At 44.2% G+C, this 17,468-nt stretch overlaps 1 protein-coding gene across 3 annotated transcripts in view; it reads right to left on the bottom strand.

Moving 5' to 3' along the window:
* The window catches only part of TPST2 (tyrosylprotein sulfotransferase 2), an 88,868-nt gene that overhangs the window by 16,007 nt on the left and 55,393 nt on the right, over positions 1-17,468 (bottom strand). For all 3 annotated transcript variants that reach the window (XM_068238846.1, XM_068238838.1, XM_068238829.1), the window contains 3 exons: positions 13,325-13,377; positions 6,630-6,711; positions 1,288-2,209 (listed from right to left, as the gene is read on the bottom strand). In XM_068238846.1, coding sequence (XP_068094947.1) covers positions 1,288-2,135 — 848 coding nt within the window. In that variant the 5' untranslated portion in view covers positions 2,136-2,209; positions 6,630-6,711; positions 13,325-13,377. The remainder of the gene's footprint in view (positions 1-1,287; positions 2,210-6,629; positions 6,712-13,324; positions 13,378-17,468) is intronic.

Here is a 17,468-nt window from a genome sequence, read left to right as displayed (position 1 = left end):
ACAGATAACTATGCTGTGTTCCTTTTTTTCTTTCTCTGCCTGAAAGAGTTAAATATCAGGTATGTAAGTGGCTGACTGGCAGGAAGTGACTACAGTGTGACCCTGACTGATAAGAAATTCCCCTTTTTTACCTCTTTCTTGCTCTCAGAAGCCATTTTCTGCTAGGAAAGTGTTTTATAGTTGGAATTTTTTATCAGTGAGGGTCACACTGTAGTCACTTCCTGTCTGAGTCAGGACTGAGTCAGCTACTTACATACCTGATATTTAACTCTTTCAGGCAGAAAAATAAAAAAAGGAACACAGCATAGTTATTTGTGTGCTAGGCACTGTACATGCCCATGTCCATCTCATTGTGTCAGATTTCAATTGTGTTATCCTTTAAGTACTTTGCAGTACTGGTCGGAGTCTTAACCTCCCTGGCGGTAAGCCCGAGCTGAGCTCGGGCTATGCCGCCGGGAGGCACCGCTCAGGCCCCGCTGGGCCGATTTGCATAATTTTTTTTTTTTGGTTACACGCAGCTAGCACTTTGCTAGCTGCGTGTAACCTCCGATCGCCACCGCTACCCGCCGATCCGCCGCTATACCCGTCGCCGCACTGTGCAACTGCCTGGCCAATCAGTGCCAGGCAGCGCTGTGGGGTGGATCGGATTACCCTTTGACGTCACATCGTCGGTGACGTCATCCCGCCCCGTCGCCATGGCGACGGGGGAAGCCCTCCAAGGGATCCCGTTCTTTGAACGGGATCTCTTGATCTCCGTTCGCCGAAGGCGATCGGAGGGGCTGGGGGGATGCCGCTCAGCAGCGGCTATCATGTAGCAAGACATTGTCTCGCTACATGGAAAAAAAAAAAAAAAAAAAAAAGTATTTGCTGCCCCCTGGCGGATTTTAACAAACCGCCAGGGAGGTTAAAGGCATACCCATGAGAGGTGCTCGGAGTCCCTTTAAAGCAAACCTGTAGTGGGCTGCAGAACAGAAAAGTGTGGCACAGGCTGCTTTGCCACCTCAGCTCCGCAGGCTGCTGCCAGGAATGAGCCCCTGTAGTCCCACTGCTGAGATAGAAAGTCTGAGAACGCATCTTTACCGCCATATGGGAAGGCAGTGACGACCCACCACAGGGGTAAGTATTAGACTTAGGAGTCGGAGTCGATGAGTCAGAGCAATTCTGAGTACCAGGAGTCGGAGGTTTCATAATCTAAGGAGTCGGATGATTTTTGTACCAACTCCACAGCCCTTCTAACACATGCATCATAAGAGTACAGAGGTCATGCTTTCCTTCAGTAATACTCACTTTGAGAGTGATACTCCACCAGGTTTGCCAATCAGCTCCTCATGGTGCAGTACTGCATCATTCCATGGTATGCCCAGAAAGTTAATAACAGCATGCATTGTTTGCTTAGGATGTAATACTAACTGTTCATAATGGACAGGAAGGCACTTTCGCTCCCCAATCTCTAAGCACTGTGCATACATAATCTCTATCGCTTTGTTCCACTTGGTGAGACAGTCCCTATAGCTGTTTAAGTCAAACCCAGCAATGGTTATCTTCCTAGTAATCATGGAATGTACAGAGGCACGTCCGTCCCTTATCATTAAAAGAAACTTGGAATTTGGAAACAGTTTGGAGAGGTAAACTGACGACTTCAATGTGAATGGGTCCTTGTTACATAAAAGTTTAGCTGGTTCCCCATGTTTGGCTATGATCTCTAGTATAAAGGCCTGCACAGCAGCGTCCATCACATGGTCTGTAACGCCGGCCTCGTCTAAACGCATTTTTTCACTGCCGGATTTTGACCAAGCTTGCCGCATTGCTAATATCCGTGGAATAATCCGTGTTTCTTCACCGCAGCGGACGTCGGGGTGAGCATCCAGCATAGCTCTCATCAGTGTAGTACCACTTCTCGGAACACCACCAATAAATATAAGTGGCATGTCTTTACTGTATCTGTATTCTATGTTATTGGCGTCCATCATAACCAGTTCTTCGTTTTCCGGCTTCATGACTCCACGGTTTTTCCTGCTATAGCCTCCATCAAGGATCTGTTGGCATTCTAGCATCTGTTGACCGAGGTGCGCAGCCAATGCCACAAAAACGATGAAGGAAATCACCAGCAGCACCTTCCTCACAGTGAACCGCATTCTTACTGGTCAACATGCGGGAACGCCGGATAGAGATGGCAAACCTTTACTGTGGAAACGTACCCATGAGTATCCTGAAAATAGAAAAGGTAATTATTACATGGAATTTAATCAGCTATTTGGTTTATATACTGCAGATGTCTCAGTGCGCTATAGGATTCAAAGTGGGTTGTCATCCAGCAGCTCCATGATCTATCAAATAAAAGAGCCTCTAGATTATAACAGATACTGGAATTAGTGTGCAAATACCCTCTTCTCTGATTGCAATCTGTTTCATCAGATAGCTAAAAAGAGCATTTTCTATCTCTGTAACTGCCATGTGATAAGTGAGTTTAAAGTGAACCCGAAGTGAGAGGCCTATGGAGGCTGACATTTATTTCCTTTTGAACAATACCAGTTGTCTGGCAGCCCTGCTGATCTTCTGGCGTCAGCAGTGTCTGATTCCCACACAAGCATGTGGCTAAAGGGGGCCATACACTAGGCGACCAACCAACCAACCGACCATCCAATTCGATTATTATATTCGAATTGGATGAAAATTGGTGCTGCCAAGTGCATGCCCGACCGAAAAAGTGACCAATTTCAGGATAGAAATTGGCTGCACAGTCGACCGCGCATGTTGGAAAATGTCGGGCCAAGGTTGGTTGGTCGGGTGTGCGGCGGTACGGCGGCCGAATTGCGAACGAGCGACGAGACGACGAAGCCCCCACCGCTGCAATGTATAAATGTATGTGGTGTAGTGCATTTATACATTACCTGTCCGATGTCCGCCTCCACACGGTTTCCGTCCATCTCGCCGGGTTCCGCATACACACCGGCGGCGCTATGTCTGACGTCACGAAGGAGCATAGCAGCTGACGTCAGACGCTATGCGCCGCTAGCGTGTATGCGGCTTACTCAGCGAGATGGATGGATGGACCCGGCAAGCTGCTACAGGATAGGTAATGTATAAATGCACTACACAACATACATTTATACATTTTGGGGGCAGCGGCGGGATGGATGCGGTAGCTCAGCAGATTCCCTGATGATTTCATGCTGAAATCGCACGGGAATCGGCCTGTAGTGTATGGCAGATTCGAATAGAGACAAATGTATCTCTTGGTCGAATCTGCCCATATTTGTTCTAATGTATGGACACCTTTACCCAGTCAGACTTCAGTCAGAGCCCTTGATCTACATTGTTGTTCAGGGTCTACAGTACAGCGGGCCTGGGCAAAGTTTATTCCAACCCCTACTCCCTAGCTGCAGAGCTGCGAGTGGGCACCAGGGGGGTTTGAAGCGCACCAATGTCACCAGTGTACTACACGCTGGCACGTCCTGACGTCACATCATGTGACGTCCTGTTGACATGGAGATGCGTCGCGAGACATCGGTGAGCAAGGTGAGGTTCAAACCCGGGCAGCGGAGGACAGCGGCGTGGGAGCGACTGGAGCAGATGGGGCTGGAGGAAGCCCCAGGTATGTATACAATCTTTAATTTGTCAGCTTTGAGTCCCTTTAACTGGCATGTGACATGATGGGCTAGACGTGTGTACAGTGCCTAGCACACAAATATGCTGTGATGCTTTTCTTCTGTTGCTACATTATGCAACTGACAGTTTCTCTCCAGTCAGGATCAGGGCAGACTATATGATGAAGAATTACAGCCATAAAATACTTTCCTGGCAGAGAACTGGGCATCTGAGAGCATGGGATAGATTGAGAAGGGCAATGATTCAGTTATTTGAGCACTCTCAGACATGGAACAGACTGTTTCATTGAGCGGAGACAAAACAATATATCTACTTTTTTACGTTTTTAAACATAACATAAAACTGTGGGAGATCTAAAAGTCATTTAGAGTAGAAGGATAGATACAATTGTTTATCTAATAGTCTATTTTAACTTTAGGTTCACTTTAAATACAACTTTATTTCTACAACTGTTGACCATAAGATTGTTTTCCCCCAACAGAACACACTTATTCTATTCTCTCTGGATGGGAGTCTCTTGTCGCCAGGTGCCATCAAGCAATTTGCATCTCTCGTTCCTAGGCAAAGGTCTGATAGCTGACTAGAGAGAACACTTGAAGAATATCACAAATGTTTGCAGTTGATAGCTTTTGAAGGGTAAAAACACTTTATATCTTGCAAGCATTCCCTTTTAGGTCTGCTATTCTTTCATGGTTTACATGTGGGAATAGCATAATCTTACGAGAGGTAGAAGAGCCTATAAATCAGCACCAGAGCGACGAAGAAATGTACTGCAGCTGCTGTCACTGTTCAAAAATGTGTGTACCACTCTACTAGAAAGAAGATCAACAGCAGAATCTCAGGTAAGTATAGAGAGAGATACATACAAACATAACAAGACACCACTGTAGGCATGCAAGGGACACTTCACAATCAAATGAGATAGGGGAGCAAACTGAAGTATAATAAGACACCACCACAGGGGTGGAAAGGCTGGTACATACTGTGCAATTTTCTCATCAGATCGACTGGTCAGCTGATAATTTCTGGCATGTCCAATAGGCCTGAACAATAAATCGAATTTAAACTGAAATCGCGATCACCAAGATCACAATTTCAGAATCGTCAAAGCGGCGAGTATTGCAATCACATTTCGGCATAGGGGAAGTTTTAAGAAGCGGCTTCATACTTCCCCCAAATCCTGGCGAGTGCGGCCTGCAGCATCTGCAGTGTTGGACATACCTTCTGCACAAACCCAACACTGTCCGGCCTCTATTGCCGTCTGCCGTCTCTTGTGCATGGCATACTTCCTGGTTCCTGTATTTCACAAGACATACAGGAAGTATGCCGTGCATTAGATTCTGCAGAAGAAGAAGTGGATAGACGGGCATTGTTGGACTAGTGGTGGAAGGTATGTCCAACACTGCCGCAGCTTGGAGGACAGAGGGGCCACAGAGAGAGACCCAGAGCTGGTACAGAGAGAGAGACAGAGCAGGTACAGGGAAAGACCCAGAGTGGCTACAGGGAAAGACCCAGAAGGAACACAAAGGGGGCACAAAGAGAGACAGGGACCAAGATACACAGAGGGGAAAGAAATTGTGATTTCGGACAGAAATCGCTCAATTCAATTTTGTCCTAAAATCAATACTGCACAACATCGATCCACTCATCGATCTGATGGGAAAATCGCATCATGTGTACCAGCCTGTAGACAAGCAGGTACATTTTAACAGCACAAGTTGCTATCTAATAAGGTGGTGACAGTCAATGCAAGTATACAGACCTGTTAGTCAGGGCCTATTATAATATGTACATTTGCATTTCAGAGGCACTCAACACACACACAAGATTTGCAATGTACTTTTCTGCTGTAGGACTCAAAGCGCAGAATATGTCTTGTTTCAATTATTGGTGGCAGGATGTGTTTTGTCCCAGAGGTAAGGGCTACATGTATATGACAAACTGAAGAGGGGGGTTTTCAATCTGGATTCCAACACTTCTAGGGATATAGCTGTTCTTACTAAATGGGGTAAATCGGATTGTTATTGCTGAAACAGGGTACCCACTTCACAGTACTGCCTTATAAGGTAACTGAACAGTATATGATTACTTCCACTGCCATAAGACCTGGGACCCCCCTTCCAACACTTTAACACAGTGTTTGCGTTTTGAAAAATGCTTTCACATGAAAAGAGGATTGCGTCAAAATCAGCACAATTTTTCCAAATCACATCAAAATAGTTTGTGACAATTCAATTCATTGATGATTGGAAAAAGTTCTGCACAATGTCCATAGCTATAATAAATCTCAACTTTATTGACATGTTTCAGAATCGCGGGTCCTTAATCATAGCACAAGTGCTATGATTAAGGAGGACGTGTGAGTCGGAAACATGTCAGCTACCAGGCTGTACAGCTTTTACTTGATTCAAAAAAGTTGGGATTTATTATAGCTATGGACATTGTGCGGAACTTTCTCCTTTCATCTGTTTCTGTGGGTCAAGCACTGCCCTAGTGACAGAGGCAGAGCGGATTTCACTTTGTCTTATGGTAATTCAATTCATACAAGTGAATGAGAGCACGTTTTTTTCAAAATGCAAATGCTGTGCAAAACGCTGGCTAAAATGCTACAGGTGGGTCCCAGGCCTTATTCATTACCTCTGGGCACAGCCTTGTACACCATTCCTTTATATGTTTAAAAGGAACCCGAGGTGTGAGGCCTATGGAAGCTGCCATATTTATTCCCTTTTAATCAATACCAGTTGCCTGGCAGTGCTGCTGGTCTTTCTCGTCAGTAGGGTCTAAATCACACACCTGAAACAAGCATGCAGCTAATCTTGTCATATTTGTCATAGGCATCTGATCTGCATGCTTGTTCAGGGTCTATGGCCTAAAGTATCAGAGGCACAGATCAGCAGGACAGCCAAGCAATGTGCATTATTTAAAAGGAAATAAACTTGTCAGCCTCCATATCCCTCTTACTTTGGGTTCCATTTAAAGCACACCTATTACTTTATTACAGAAACAAAACAGAGTTTTACCTTTTAGGAACAGCTTTGCCCCTTTTCTCTGTTGGAAGTACATCTGTCATGCAGATTAGATGGCCTCCTTAAGCCAGAACACCTGAAAAGATTTCACAAAAGTAAACCAGTCACATGAGTGTAATAGAGTTCAATATTTATGCTTTAACCCATGTCCCGACATTCTTATTTTATGGTAAATATGCTTTTAAATGCATTAATGTAGCATTATTTTAAATGGACTGTGCACAAAAAAAGTTCTGCAAAACAGCTGACATTCTTTTCTAAAATAAAACAGGGTTAAACAGTTGAAAAAGGATGTAAAAAATGTGCTGTCTTAAATACTTTACAAATGAATATTGTTAAACTTTTCTCATGTATCCTTGGAGGTAAGCCCACATTTACAGTACATCCTTTTTAAACTTGTTTTGATTATTTTATCTACCGGTATATTGTTGGGCATCTCATGCCTGGTCTTAACTGTAGTTACCCTTGTTGGGTGGGGTCTCGTTTTATGTTTGATCTTTTTAACCATATCGCTTTTTGGAGTCACATGGCTGGAGTGGAAACGGTACTTCCACACAAATTGGCAACCCTGATTTGTGAGTACCTATTAATTACAGCTACAGTTATATCGAACAACAAAAATACTACGCTATATTGGCTCCTGGTGTCCCTGTCATTATCACTGTTTCAGGAATCTCTATATTACAGCAGTCCGTCTGTGTCTCTGAAGTGTTCATGTAGTGTAATTGTGTTAAAATGTAGTGTAGTGTTTGTGTAGTGCATTGCTATGTAGCTTAGATGGTAGGGCAGCAGGGATTAGTGTAGTGTAGTGTGTAGTGTAACTAGTGGGAGCAGCAGGGATTAGTGTAGTGTAGCTGGTCAGTGTAGTGTAGATAGAGTAACTTAGAGACAGTTAATTTACTGTATTAATCCGGTTATATATAAATCTCCATCCCCCCAAAAAAGAGAGATAAAAAGGAAGAAAAATATTTTGACTGCTATAATTGGTTAATACTTGAAGGAGATACCACAAACATACAATAGGTGGCAGTGTTCCGTTATCTTTCTGCTGTGTTCAGAATGTTTATTTTTTTCATACAAACTTCATGGTCAGGAACAAGATAAGCTTGAAGTAATGTAAACAGATTTCATAAGAACATCTGAGCGAGCTGCTAAAAGCTTAGCTCCAGCCACAAGCAAAACACATTTAAATTACTTACATTTTTTATCATCTTTAAAAGCAGTTTTTAATTGATCTTTCATACCATTCCTTCTCACTTTATTACAGGTACAAAGCAGAGTGAAAATTGGCATAATTTTTACATCTTCTTCAAGGGTCTGATTTGTATAATTATATAGTAAGAAACCACAAAGGACAACCACTTCTGTACCAGCAGTTTTCTGGCCTCTTAGGGACCAGAGACTGCTGGTTTGAAAAAGCTTACCAACGTCACGCTGCACAGACCCGCCGCTAAAGCCGATCACGCCACTCTCCCATCGCTGAAACCCCCTCGCTCTGTCTTTGCTATGATGGCAGAGCTCCCTGAGGCAGTTGGGAGCTGATTTCATTGACTCCTGACCCTGTGATCAATGTTAGCCAATGGAGTCGGGAGCAAATGAAATCGGCTCCTGACCGGCTCAGGGAGCTCTGACGTCATATCAAAAGGCCCCCTAGCTGGATTGGTGAGGAGGATGGGGTAAGCCCCTGGATTAACCAGATGCTTCCCTCTACTGAGTTAAAGGAATACTATCGATTGAAACAACTTTTTTTTTATTTATTTTTTTTTAAACTCTGTATTAGTGTACACATTACCACTAGTGCTAGGGGCACTTTATTTATTCACCCAGGTCTCTCTCTCACTATCCCTGCTTAAAAATTAATTTCTCACACAGCTCACAAATATATTTCACTGTGTCACTCACAGCATGCAGGAGACATGAGGAGAAATAGGCTGATCTGAGGTGGTAACAGGTAACTAAATGAGCTGTAATATTGCTGGAATATAACTAGCTATAACACTAGTTTGTGTTTACACTCAGGCAGGGAACACACTTGACGGTTTTCGTGCGCGTTTTCTGCACAGAAAAACTGAGAACTCATGTTAATCAATGTGCTAGTGCACACTTAATATGTTGTTCGCACGCAGAAAACAACAACTGACATTCTGCATCCTGATTCTGCACATTTAGTCAGTTTTCTCTATCAACTACATCTGCTGTGAAAAAAACGTGCGCGTTTTCCTGCATAGAAACACACTTGGTGTGCAGAAAAAGTATGCAGGAAAACGCACACAGAAAACTGAAAGACAAGTGTGTTCCCTGCCTCAGACTGGTTGCCTGGCTGCCTGCTTGTGATGATGATTCACCCCAGGCTGCATCCACTTTACAAGCTGCTGAGAGGGGAAGACCACTGTTTACAATTAGCATTATTAGTATCTTTATCAGTCAAGAGAAGCAAAGATAATAAACACATTGCTACAATCTTTAACTCCTTACCACCATATCAATAAGATTCTTTCAGCAAGGTGATACTGTAATTAAACTATAAACTGAGGAGTTGATAGCAACTCCCCTATGTAGAGACATGGTCTAGCCCTCTGGGAGCAGTCAGTATAATGCTGGGAATGCACAGGTCGATCCGGCGGCCGATTAGCCGCTGGATCGACCCCAGCCGCATCCCCGAGTGCACGCGGCTCGATTACCGCTTGTCCCCGCCGGCGCTTCCTTATCAGCGCTCGATTCCCTGCCATTGTCCGCCCGCAGGGGTTGAGCGGCTTGATCGAGCCAGCTGAATATTATCAGCTGGCCGGATCAGCTGGTCGATACACGGTACAGAAATGTACCGTGTATCCCCAGCATTAGATACATTTTGTATCTTATGCTGGGAATACACCAAACAATTTTCTGTTAGATTTACCTGCCAGATAGATAAAGTTCAACATGTTGGAAATGTATCTATCTTACCATCTATCTGCCGAACAATTAGGCATTGTTCTACTCAGCAGGAGATAAACAGAAGATAATGCACCAGAGATAATGACCATTCTCTACAGAAAATAATCTAATTATGCATTCTAACAGAAAATCTAACAGAAAAATCTAAAGGTGGCCATACACTGGTCGATTTGCCATCAGATTCGACCAACAGATAGATCCCTCTCTGATTGAATCTGATCAGAGAGGGATCGTATGGCTACCTTTACAGCAAACAGATTGTGAACCGATTTCAGCCTGAAACCGTTCACAATCTGTTGTGGTGGTGCTGCTGCTGCCCCCGCCCGCCCGCATACACTACCTGCTCCGCCGGCGCGACTCCAGTCCCCCAGTCACCGCTGCTCTGTCTGCGCTCTGGTCTCCAGGTCCGGCATGCCTCACTTCTTCTAGCCCGGCAGGAAGTTTAAACAGTAGAGGGCGCTCTACTGTTTAAACTTCCTGTCGGGCTAGAAGAAGTGAGGCATGCCGGACCTGGAGACCAGAGCGCAGACAGAGCAGCGGTGACCGGGGGACTGGAGTCGCGCCGGCGGAGCAGGTAATGTATGCGGGCTCTATTGCGTCGGTCGTCGGGCACTCGAACGCCGCTAGCGATGCGCTTTTTACCCGCGGGCGATCGACGGTTATTTTTCGCACGGCACGATCGACGGGATCGGACGAAATGGATCGAAATTCGGCGTGTACGATTGGCAGCAGATTCGATCCCAGTGATCGAATCTGCTGTCGAAACGGGCGCAAATCGGGCCAGTGTATGGCCAGCTTTACAGAAGAATCTATGGTGTATTTCCAGCATTAAAGGGAATGTCCAAGCAAAATAAAAAAATGAGTTTCACTTACCTGGGGCTTCTACCAGCCCCATGCAGCCATCCTGTGCCCTCGTAGTCACTCACTGCTGCTCCAGTCTCCCGCTGGCAGCTTGCCGACCTCGGAGGTTGGCGGGACGCATTGCGTACATTTTTACGCATTCCCGCTAGTGCAGGAACATTAACACATACATTTTACGCGTTACTGGTTCAATGCGTAAAAATTTACGCATTGAACCAGTAACGCGTAAAGATGTATGTGTTAATGTTCCTGCACTAGCGGGAATGCGTAAAAATGTACGCAATGCGTCCCGCCGACCTCCGAGGTCGGCAAGCTGCCAGCGGGAGACTGGAGCAGCAGTGAGTGACTACGAGGGCACAGGATGGCTGCATGGGGCTGGTAGAAGCCCCAGGTAAGTGAAACTCATTTTTTTTATTTTGATTGAACCTTCCCTTTAAGCCTCGTACACACGAGGCACAGATGTCTCACAAGAGACAAAAAAAAAAAAAAAGCAACAACAGTTCGTCGCCAGGTCCCTCTGTGCAGCAGCCGTACACACGGCGCACAGAGGGACAGAGATGCGGCGGAAGCTGTCGCCGAAGGTTCCTCCCCCCCGCCAGAAGCTCCGTGCATGGTGGATGGGTTGCTGTCGCTAGTCCGCATAAACACACAGTACGCGTGGCGGACTAGCGACAGTTGCGGCGACAGTTGTTGCCGGCGATTGGCCACATCAATCGCCTGGCAACAGCTCTGACTGGCAACGGTTCTCGGCGCGCGCCTCATACACACGGGGGACCTGTCGCCGCAACATGCGCGTGCCACGTGTTTGTGGCAACAGTTGTGCCCCGTGTGTATGAGCCATAAAACTGACGGAGTATTTTACATCCAAGAGGAACAGCTGTATGAGGAATCAAATTGCTCCTAGTACTTGTCCTAATGTGTGCTACAACATACAGCATTTAAAAATAAATGCATACATCGATAGTATTCCTTTAACTGTCTAACCTTTGCTTTTCTTTTCCTTACAGGGTACACTTTAACAGCACAATCCATATAAAGGTACCATTTAAGGCCCCGTTCATGTTGCAAATGCGGACGGCCATGCGTGCGGAACGCACGCCATCCACGGTTTTTTATGCATTGCGTGGCTGATCCCATCACTGAAAAGTGAATGGGACAGCCGTGCGTTTTTTGCAAAAAATGCGTGCAGCATGCGTTCCCGGACCGCAAAGGTCCGGAACGCATGTAGTGTGAACATCAGACAGTGCACTCTATGCACTGTCTGATGTCATGCGTGTCGGCCTCCTGCACGCGTTTCCAAAACGCAGCTGGAAACGCGTGCAGTGTGAACGGGGCCTAATAGTGTGATTTTTTTTTGCAATAGAATTTTGTAGAGTGCAAGAAAATCTGATTACAAAAAAAAAAACCTCACTGCTCAATAAAATTTGTACCCTTAATGGCCACCTTGTCATCTCCTGAGCTGTTCACACTTCTGGTCTTCCTTCTCTAAAGGTGGCCACTAATGATACAATTTGCTGAACGACTGATTACAAACGATTGTTTGTATGAATGATTGAGAATGTTCTTTTAGGACCACTAATGGACAAAAATCTCGTAACCAATCCTTTCGAAAGGAAACGAAAATCGGATTGATTTCATTATTCTGATTGGATTGATTCAGAGGTTTTTGTTCATTAGTGGTCTCAAATGATCAATCACACGAAAAATCATTTGTAATCGATCGTTTGGCAAAGTGAACCATTAGTGGCCACCTTAAAGGGCACCTGAATCGAGTAAAAGTATTTAAAATAAACACATGAAGTAGCTGCAGATTAAGGTTACATACATTGGTCAGCAGAAGCTCACCAATTTCTTATTACAGTGATCCCTTCCAGTTCTGACAATATTTTGTCATAACTGAAATATACCATTTGCTGTCAGTTATATATCAGCAGCTGTCAGTTACAACTGAATGTGTAAGGTAATGTCCATGTTTCCCTATGGCTCAAGTGGGCGATATTACAGTTTAACAGTGTGCTTACCAGGAAGCTGTTATGGGCTAATGGCCATTTTTAAAATGGAGGATGGAGAATTCCATTGTTCACAGTGGACAAATGGGACGCAAGAGAGGAGAAAAAGATTAAGGAGTAGACTACACAGGAGGTAAGTATGACCTGTGTATCATTATTTTGACTTTTTATTTTCAGTTCAGTTTCTCTTTAAAGGGAATGTCCAGGCTCAAAAAAAAAAAAAAAATAAGATCTCCTTACCCGGGGCTTCCTCCAGCCCCTGGCAGCCAACATGTCCCACGCCGCAGCTCCACTCTCAGTCACTGGCTCTCGGACCCATCCACTGCAGAGGCTGACCTTGTGCAGTTGTCCTCTACTGCGCTTGTGCAAGCGCCGCTGTCAATCAAGTCCACGTTGTCCGGAGGGTACTGCATACTGGGGATAACATGTAGCTGGCATAAAGGCAGAATCAGGTACGTATGCAAGCTGTATTTTGAATACATACCTGAAATCAGTCTTTATTATACACATAACCTTTAACTAGATCACATATGCTGCATTTACTTATTATAGAATATGAGTTCTACATTCACATCTGTATTTGGTTGCACTTTTTCTCCAGCACCACAGATAGCACCACACCAAACACTATGCTATGTGTACAAATATTTATATACACAACTATACCCTAAATACATATTGGTTAGCAGCGAACAAATGCTGTTCTAATTGATTCATTGGCAGAAAAGAGAAAAAAGCTCTGCCACACTATCTTTATACAATCCTCCTCATCCATCTCAAGCCAGTCAATTATTAATGGTAAGGGAAAATGATCTCCATTTAATTATCAAATATTTATACCTATCTTGCCATTATATAAAACCATATTCTCTCATATTAACCCACCGTGGTGCAATCATCTTCACGCAGTGTCTTCTTGCGGTTTAAAAATGCACTTTCTGAAAGAGAAGCAATAAATGCATTTAGAATGTGGACAACACATTAGTATGATGCTACCAAAACAAAGCAATACATTGTATTTCATTCTAGGAAAAAGCTAACCTCAGTCATTTGCAAACAGCAGCAGATACTAATACACATTAAATAACAATAATGTTAATGGAAATAATGATGGCATAATTAATACATGTAAATACATCCCAATCAGTAGCTGATACCCCCTTTCCCATGAGAAATCTTTTCCTTTTCAGAAACGGATCATCGGGGCTCTTTATGGCTGATATTGTGGTGAAACCCCTCCCACAGTGTGATGTCAGGACTATGGTTCTGACATCACATTGTGGGAGCCTTGTTGCATTGTGGGAAATATCAGCTGTTTACAGCTGTTTCCAATTGTCAAAAAAGCAAGCAGCATCTCTTTCCACTGACATCAACTGCCAGCAGTAAAAAATGTCACCATGTGATAAATGTCAGAATGTAAATCAGGGAGAGGAAAGATTTTACAATTGGAAAACACTGACTAAATCATTTATACATAATTATTGTAAAATTGAAGCACTTTTTTATTACAATATTTTCACTGGAGTTTCTCTTTAAAGGAAACCAGAGACATTTTAAAATAAAAGTTTTATACATACCTGGGGCTTTCTCCAGCCCCCTCCGCAAGATCGCTCCCACGCTGCCATCCTCAGCCTTCTCTATCTCCAGTACCAGGTCCTGTAACTTCCTCCAGTCACGGCTAGTCTGCGCAAGAGAAGTGCGTCCTCTGCGTATCTCTTCGGCAATAGAGAAGGCTGAGGACGGCATCGTGGGAGCTATCAGTGTACAGGATCTTCTCAAAAAATCAGCATATTGTGATAAAGTTCATTATTTTCTGTAATGTACTGATAAACATTAGACTTTCATATATTTTAGATTAAAATACACACAACTGAAGTAGTTCAAGCCTTTTATTGTTTTAATATTGATGATTTTGGCATACAGCTCATGAAAACCCAAAATTCCTATCTCAAAAAAATTAGCATATTTCATCCGACCAATAAAAAAGAAAAGTGTTTTTAAAACAAAAAAGTCAACCTTCAAATAATTATGTTCAGTTATGCACTCAATACTTGGTCGGGAATCCTTTTGCAGAAATGGCTGCTTCAATGCGGCGTGGCATGGAGGCAATCAGCCTGTGGCACTGCTCAGGTGTTATGGAGGCCAAGGATGCTTTGATAGCGGCCTTAAGCTCATCCAGAGTGTTGGGTCTTGCGTCTCTCAACTTTCTCTTCACAATATCCCACAGGTTCTCTATGGGGTTCAGGTCAGGAGAGTTGGCAGGCCAATTGAGCACAGTAATACCATGGTCAGTAAACCATTTACCAGTGATTTTGGCACTGTGAGCAGGTGCCAGGTCGTGCTGAAAAATGAAATCTTCATCTCCACAAAGCTTTTCAGCAGATGGAAGCATGAAGTGCTCCAAAATCTCCTGATAGCTAGCTGCATTGGCCCTGCCCTTGATAAAACACAGTGGAGCAACACCAGCAGCTGATATGGCACTCCAGACCATCACTGACTGTGGGTACTTGACACTGGACTTCAGGCATTTTGACATTTCCCTCTCCCCAGTGTTCCTCCAGACTCTGGCACCTTGATTTCCGAATGACATGTAAAAGTTGCTTTCATCCGAAAAAAGTACTTTAGACCACTGAGCAACAGTCCAGTGCTGCTTCTCTGTAGCCCAGGTCAGGCGCTTCTGCCGCTGTTTCTGGTTCAAAAGTGGGTTCATGCTTCCATCTGCTGAAAAGCTTTATGGAGATGAAGATTTCATTTTTCAGCACGGCCTGGCACCTGCTCTCAGTGCCAAAACAACTGGTAAATAGTTTACTGACCATGGTATTACTGTGCTCAATTGGCCTGCCAACTCTCCTGACCTGAACCCCATAGAGAACCTGTGGGATATTGTGAAGAGAAAGTTGAGAGACGCAAGACCCAACACTCTGGATGAGCTTAAAGGGAACCAGAGATGAACGATTCACACAAAATAAACATATCAGTTGATAGCTTGTAAAGAATAAATGCTCTACCCGATAATTTCGCCACTCTGGCATGGCTTTTTGAGTGCTTTTTATCCATTATTGCTCCAGGAAATATCCAATATGGCCTCCGGCTCATATTCCTTCTGTTTCCAGGTTATGAGGTGTTCTGGATGTGCTGTCTAGGCTATATGAGACTATAGACAAGAAGGGCTGCTGTAGGCTTTCATCTGTGTGCTTTCAACTTCATATTCTGGTATGCTTTGTGGCTGCCTGTAGGAAGTGTCTCTCATAGTAATGAAACTGCATACAGTAGATAATAATGACAGGCTGCACAGACAGAGCACACAGATCACACAGCCACACTTGTCTGTTAGACAGAGATTTCTCCTGCAGCAGCAGCTCCTCCCATGTAATCACAGCTCTCAGCATGTAAAGCATGAAATTTGAGCCAGGAGGGGGAAGGCTTGGGCTTGAAAAGACTTCACAGAAGAGTGACTCAGCTATAATGATTCCAGGTCAAACCTCGACTGAATAGTCGGTGGATTCTTATCACAGTTGATAACAGATAGATTAGACTGAGAAGAATACAACTAAAAGCAGGGTAGGTGTTTACTGTCATGTTCCCACTGATAAATGTAATAAAATACATGAGGGTGCTTCATCTCTGGTTCTCTTTAAAGAGACTCTGAAGCGAGAATAAATCTCTCACGTATGCCCCTGCTAAACCGCCGCAATAGCGCCACTAAAAACCCCCCACTGCGACACTTGGTCGCAGACTTGGTCGCTCCTGGAGGCAGGGCTAACGGCTGCAGCCCTGCCTCCAGTCGCGTCTATCAGCCGCGCATCGCCGCCTCTCCCCCGCCCCTCTCAGTGAAGGAAGACTGAGAGGGGCGGGGGAGAGGCAGAGATACGCGCTGACAGACGCGTGTGGGGCAGGGCTGCGGCGGTTAGCCCTGCCCCAACCAGGAAGCGCTCCCCCGCATTACGGAGGGGGATTTGGGGGTGAAGGGAGCCCCGTTAAGCCGCGCTATAGCGGCGTTTTAGCAGGGGCACACATGCCCCTGCTAACTCTGAGGTCTGAAGCGAGATTTATTCTCGCTTCAGTCTCTCTTTAAGGCCGCTATCGAAGAATCCTGGGCCTCCATAACACCTGAGCAGTGCCACAGGCTGATTGCCTCCATGCCACGCCGCATTGAAGCAGTCATTTCTGCAAAAGGATTCCCGACCAAGTATTGAGTGCATAACTGAACAATTATTTGAAGGTTGATTTTTTTTTGTTTTAAAAACACTTTTCTTTTATTGGTCGGATGAAATATGCTAATTTTTTGAGATAGGAAATTTGGGTTTTCATGAGCTGTATGCCAAAGTCATCAATATTAAAACAATAAAAGGCTTGAACTACTTCAGTTGTGTGTATTTGAATCTAAAATATATGAAAGTCTAATGTTTATCAGTACATTACAGAAAATAATGAACTTTATCACAATATGCTAATTTTTTAAGAAGATCCTGTAGATGGGGCCGGTGGAAGACCCAGGTATGTATAAAACTTTTATTTTAAAATGTCTTTGGTACACTTTGTCCTACGACTAATACCTGGTACACACGATGCAATTTCCCATCAGATTGATGATCAAATCAAATTTCTAGCAGGTCCGATCTGATTTCCAAATGTTGTTTGAAAAAATGATTGGAAATCAGATTTATGGTCCCTGCACACTGCAAATCTAATTCTCGATTCGGATTTTAAAATTCGATTCTGATTTTCCCTGAATGCTATCAACAGAAAAATGGATGAAAAAAAAAAACTTAGCATGCAGTAACTATTAAAAATCGGAATCGCGTGTAAAAAACGATTAAAAATCGGAATCACATGCAGTGTGCAGGGAACCTAAATCTGATGGGAAATTGCATCGTGTATAGCAGGCATGAAGGTGCCCATACACTGTAAGACATTTCCCGGCAGATTTGATCACTGTGATCAAATATGCTGAACATTGTTGCCCAAACATGCTGCACAATTGTAGTTTTGATCAATTTCTATCTATTTTAGTGCTTGATCGTGGGTG

Source organism: Hyperolius riggenbachi, chromosome 1, assembly GCF_040937935.1.
Source record: "Hyperolius riggenbachi isolate aHypRig1 chromosome 1, aHypRig1.pri, whole genome shotgun sequence".
Taxonomy (NCBI): domain Eukaryota; kingdom Metazoa; phylum Chordata; class Amphibia; order Anura; family Hyperoliidae; genus Hyperolius; species Hyperolius riggenbachi.
The sequence above is the reverse complement of the archived record's forward strand: the minus strand, read 5'-3'. Positions and strand labels throughout refer to the sequence as shown.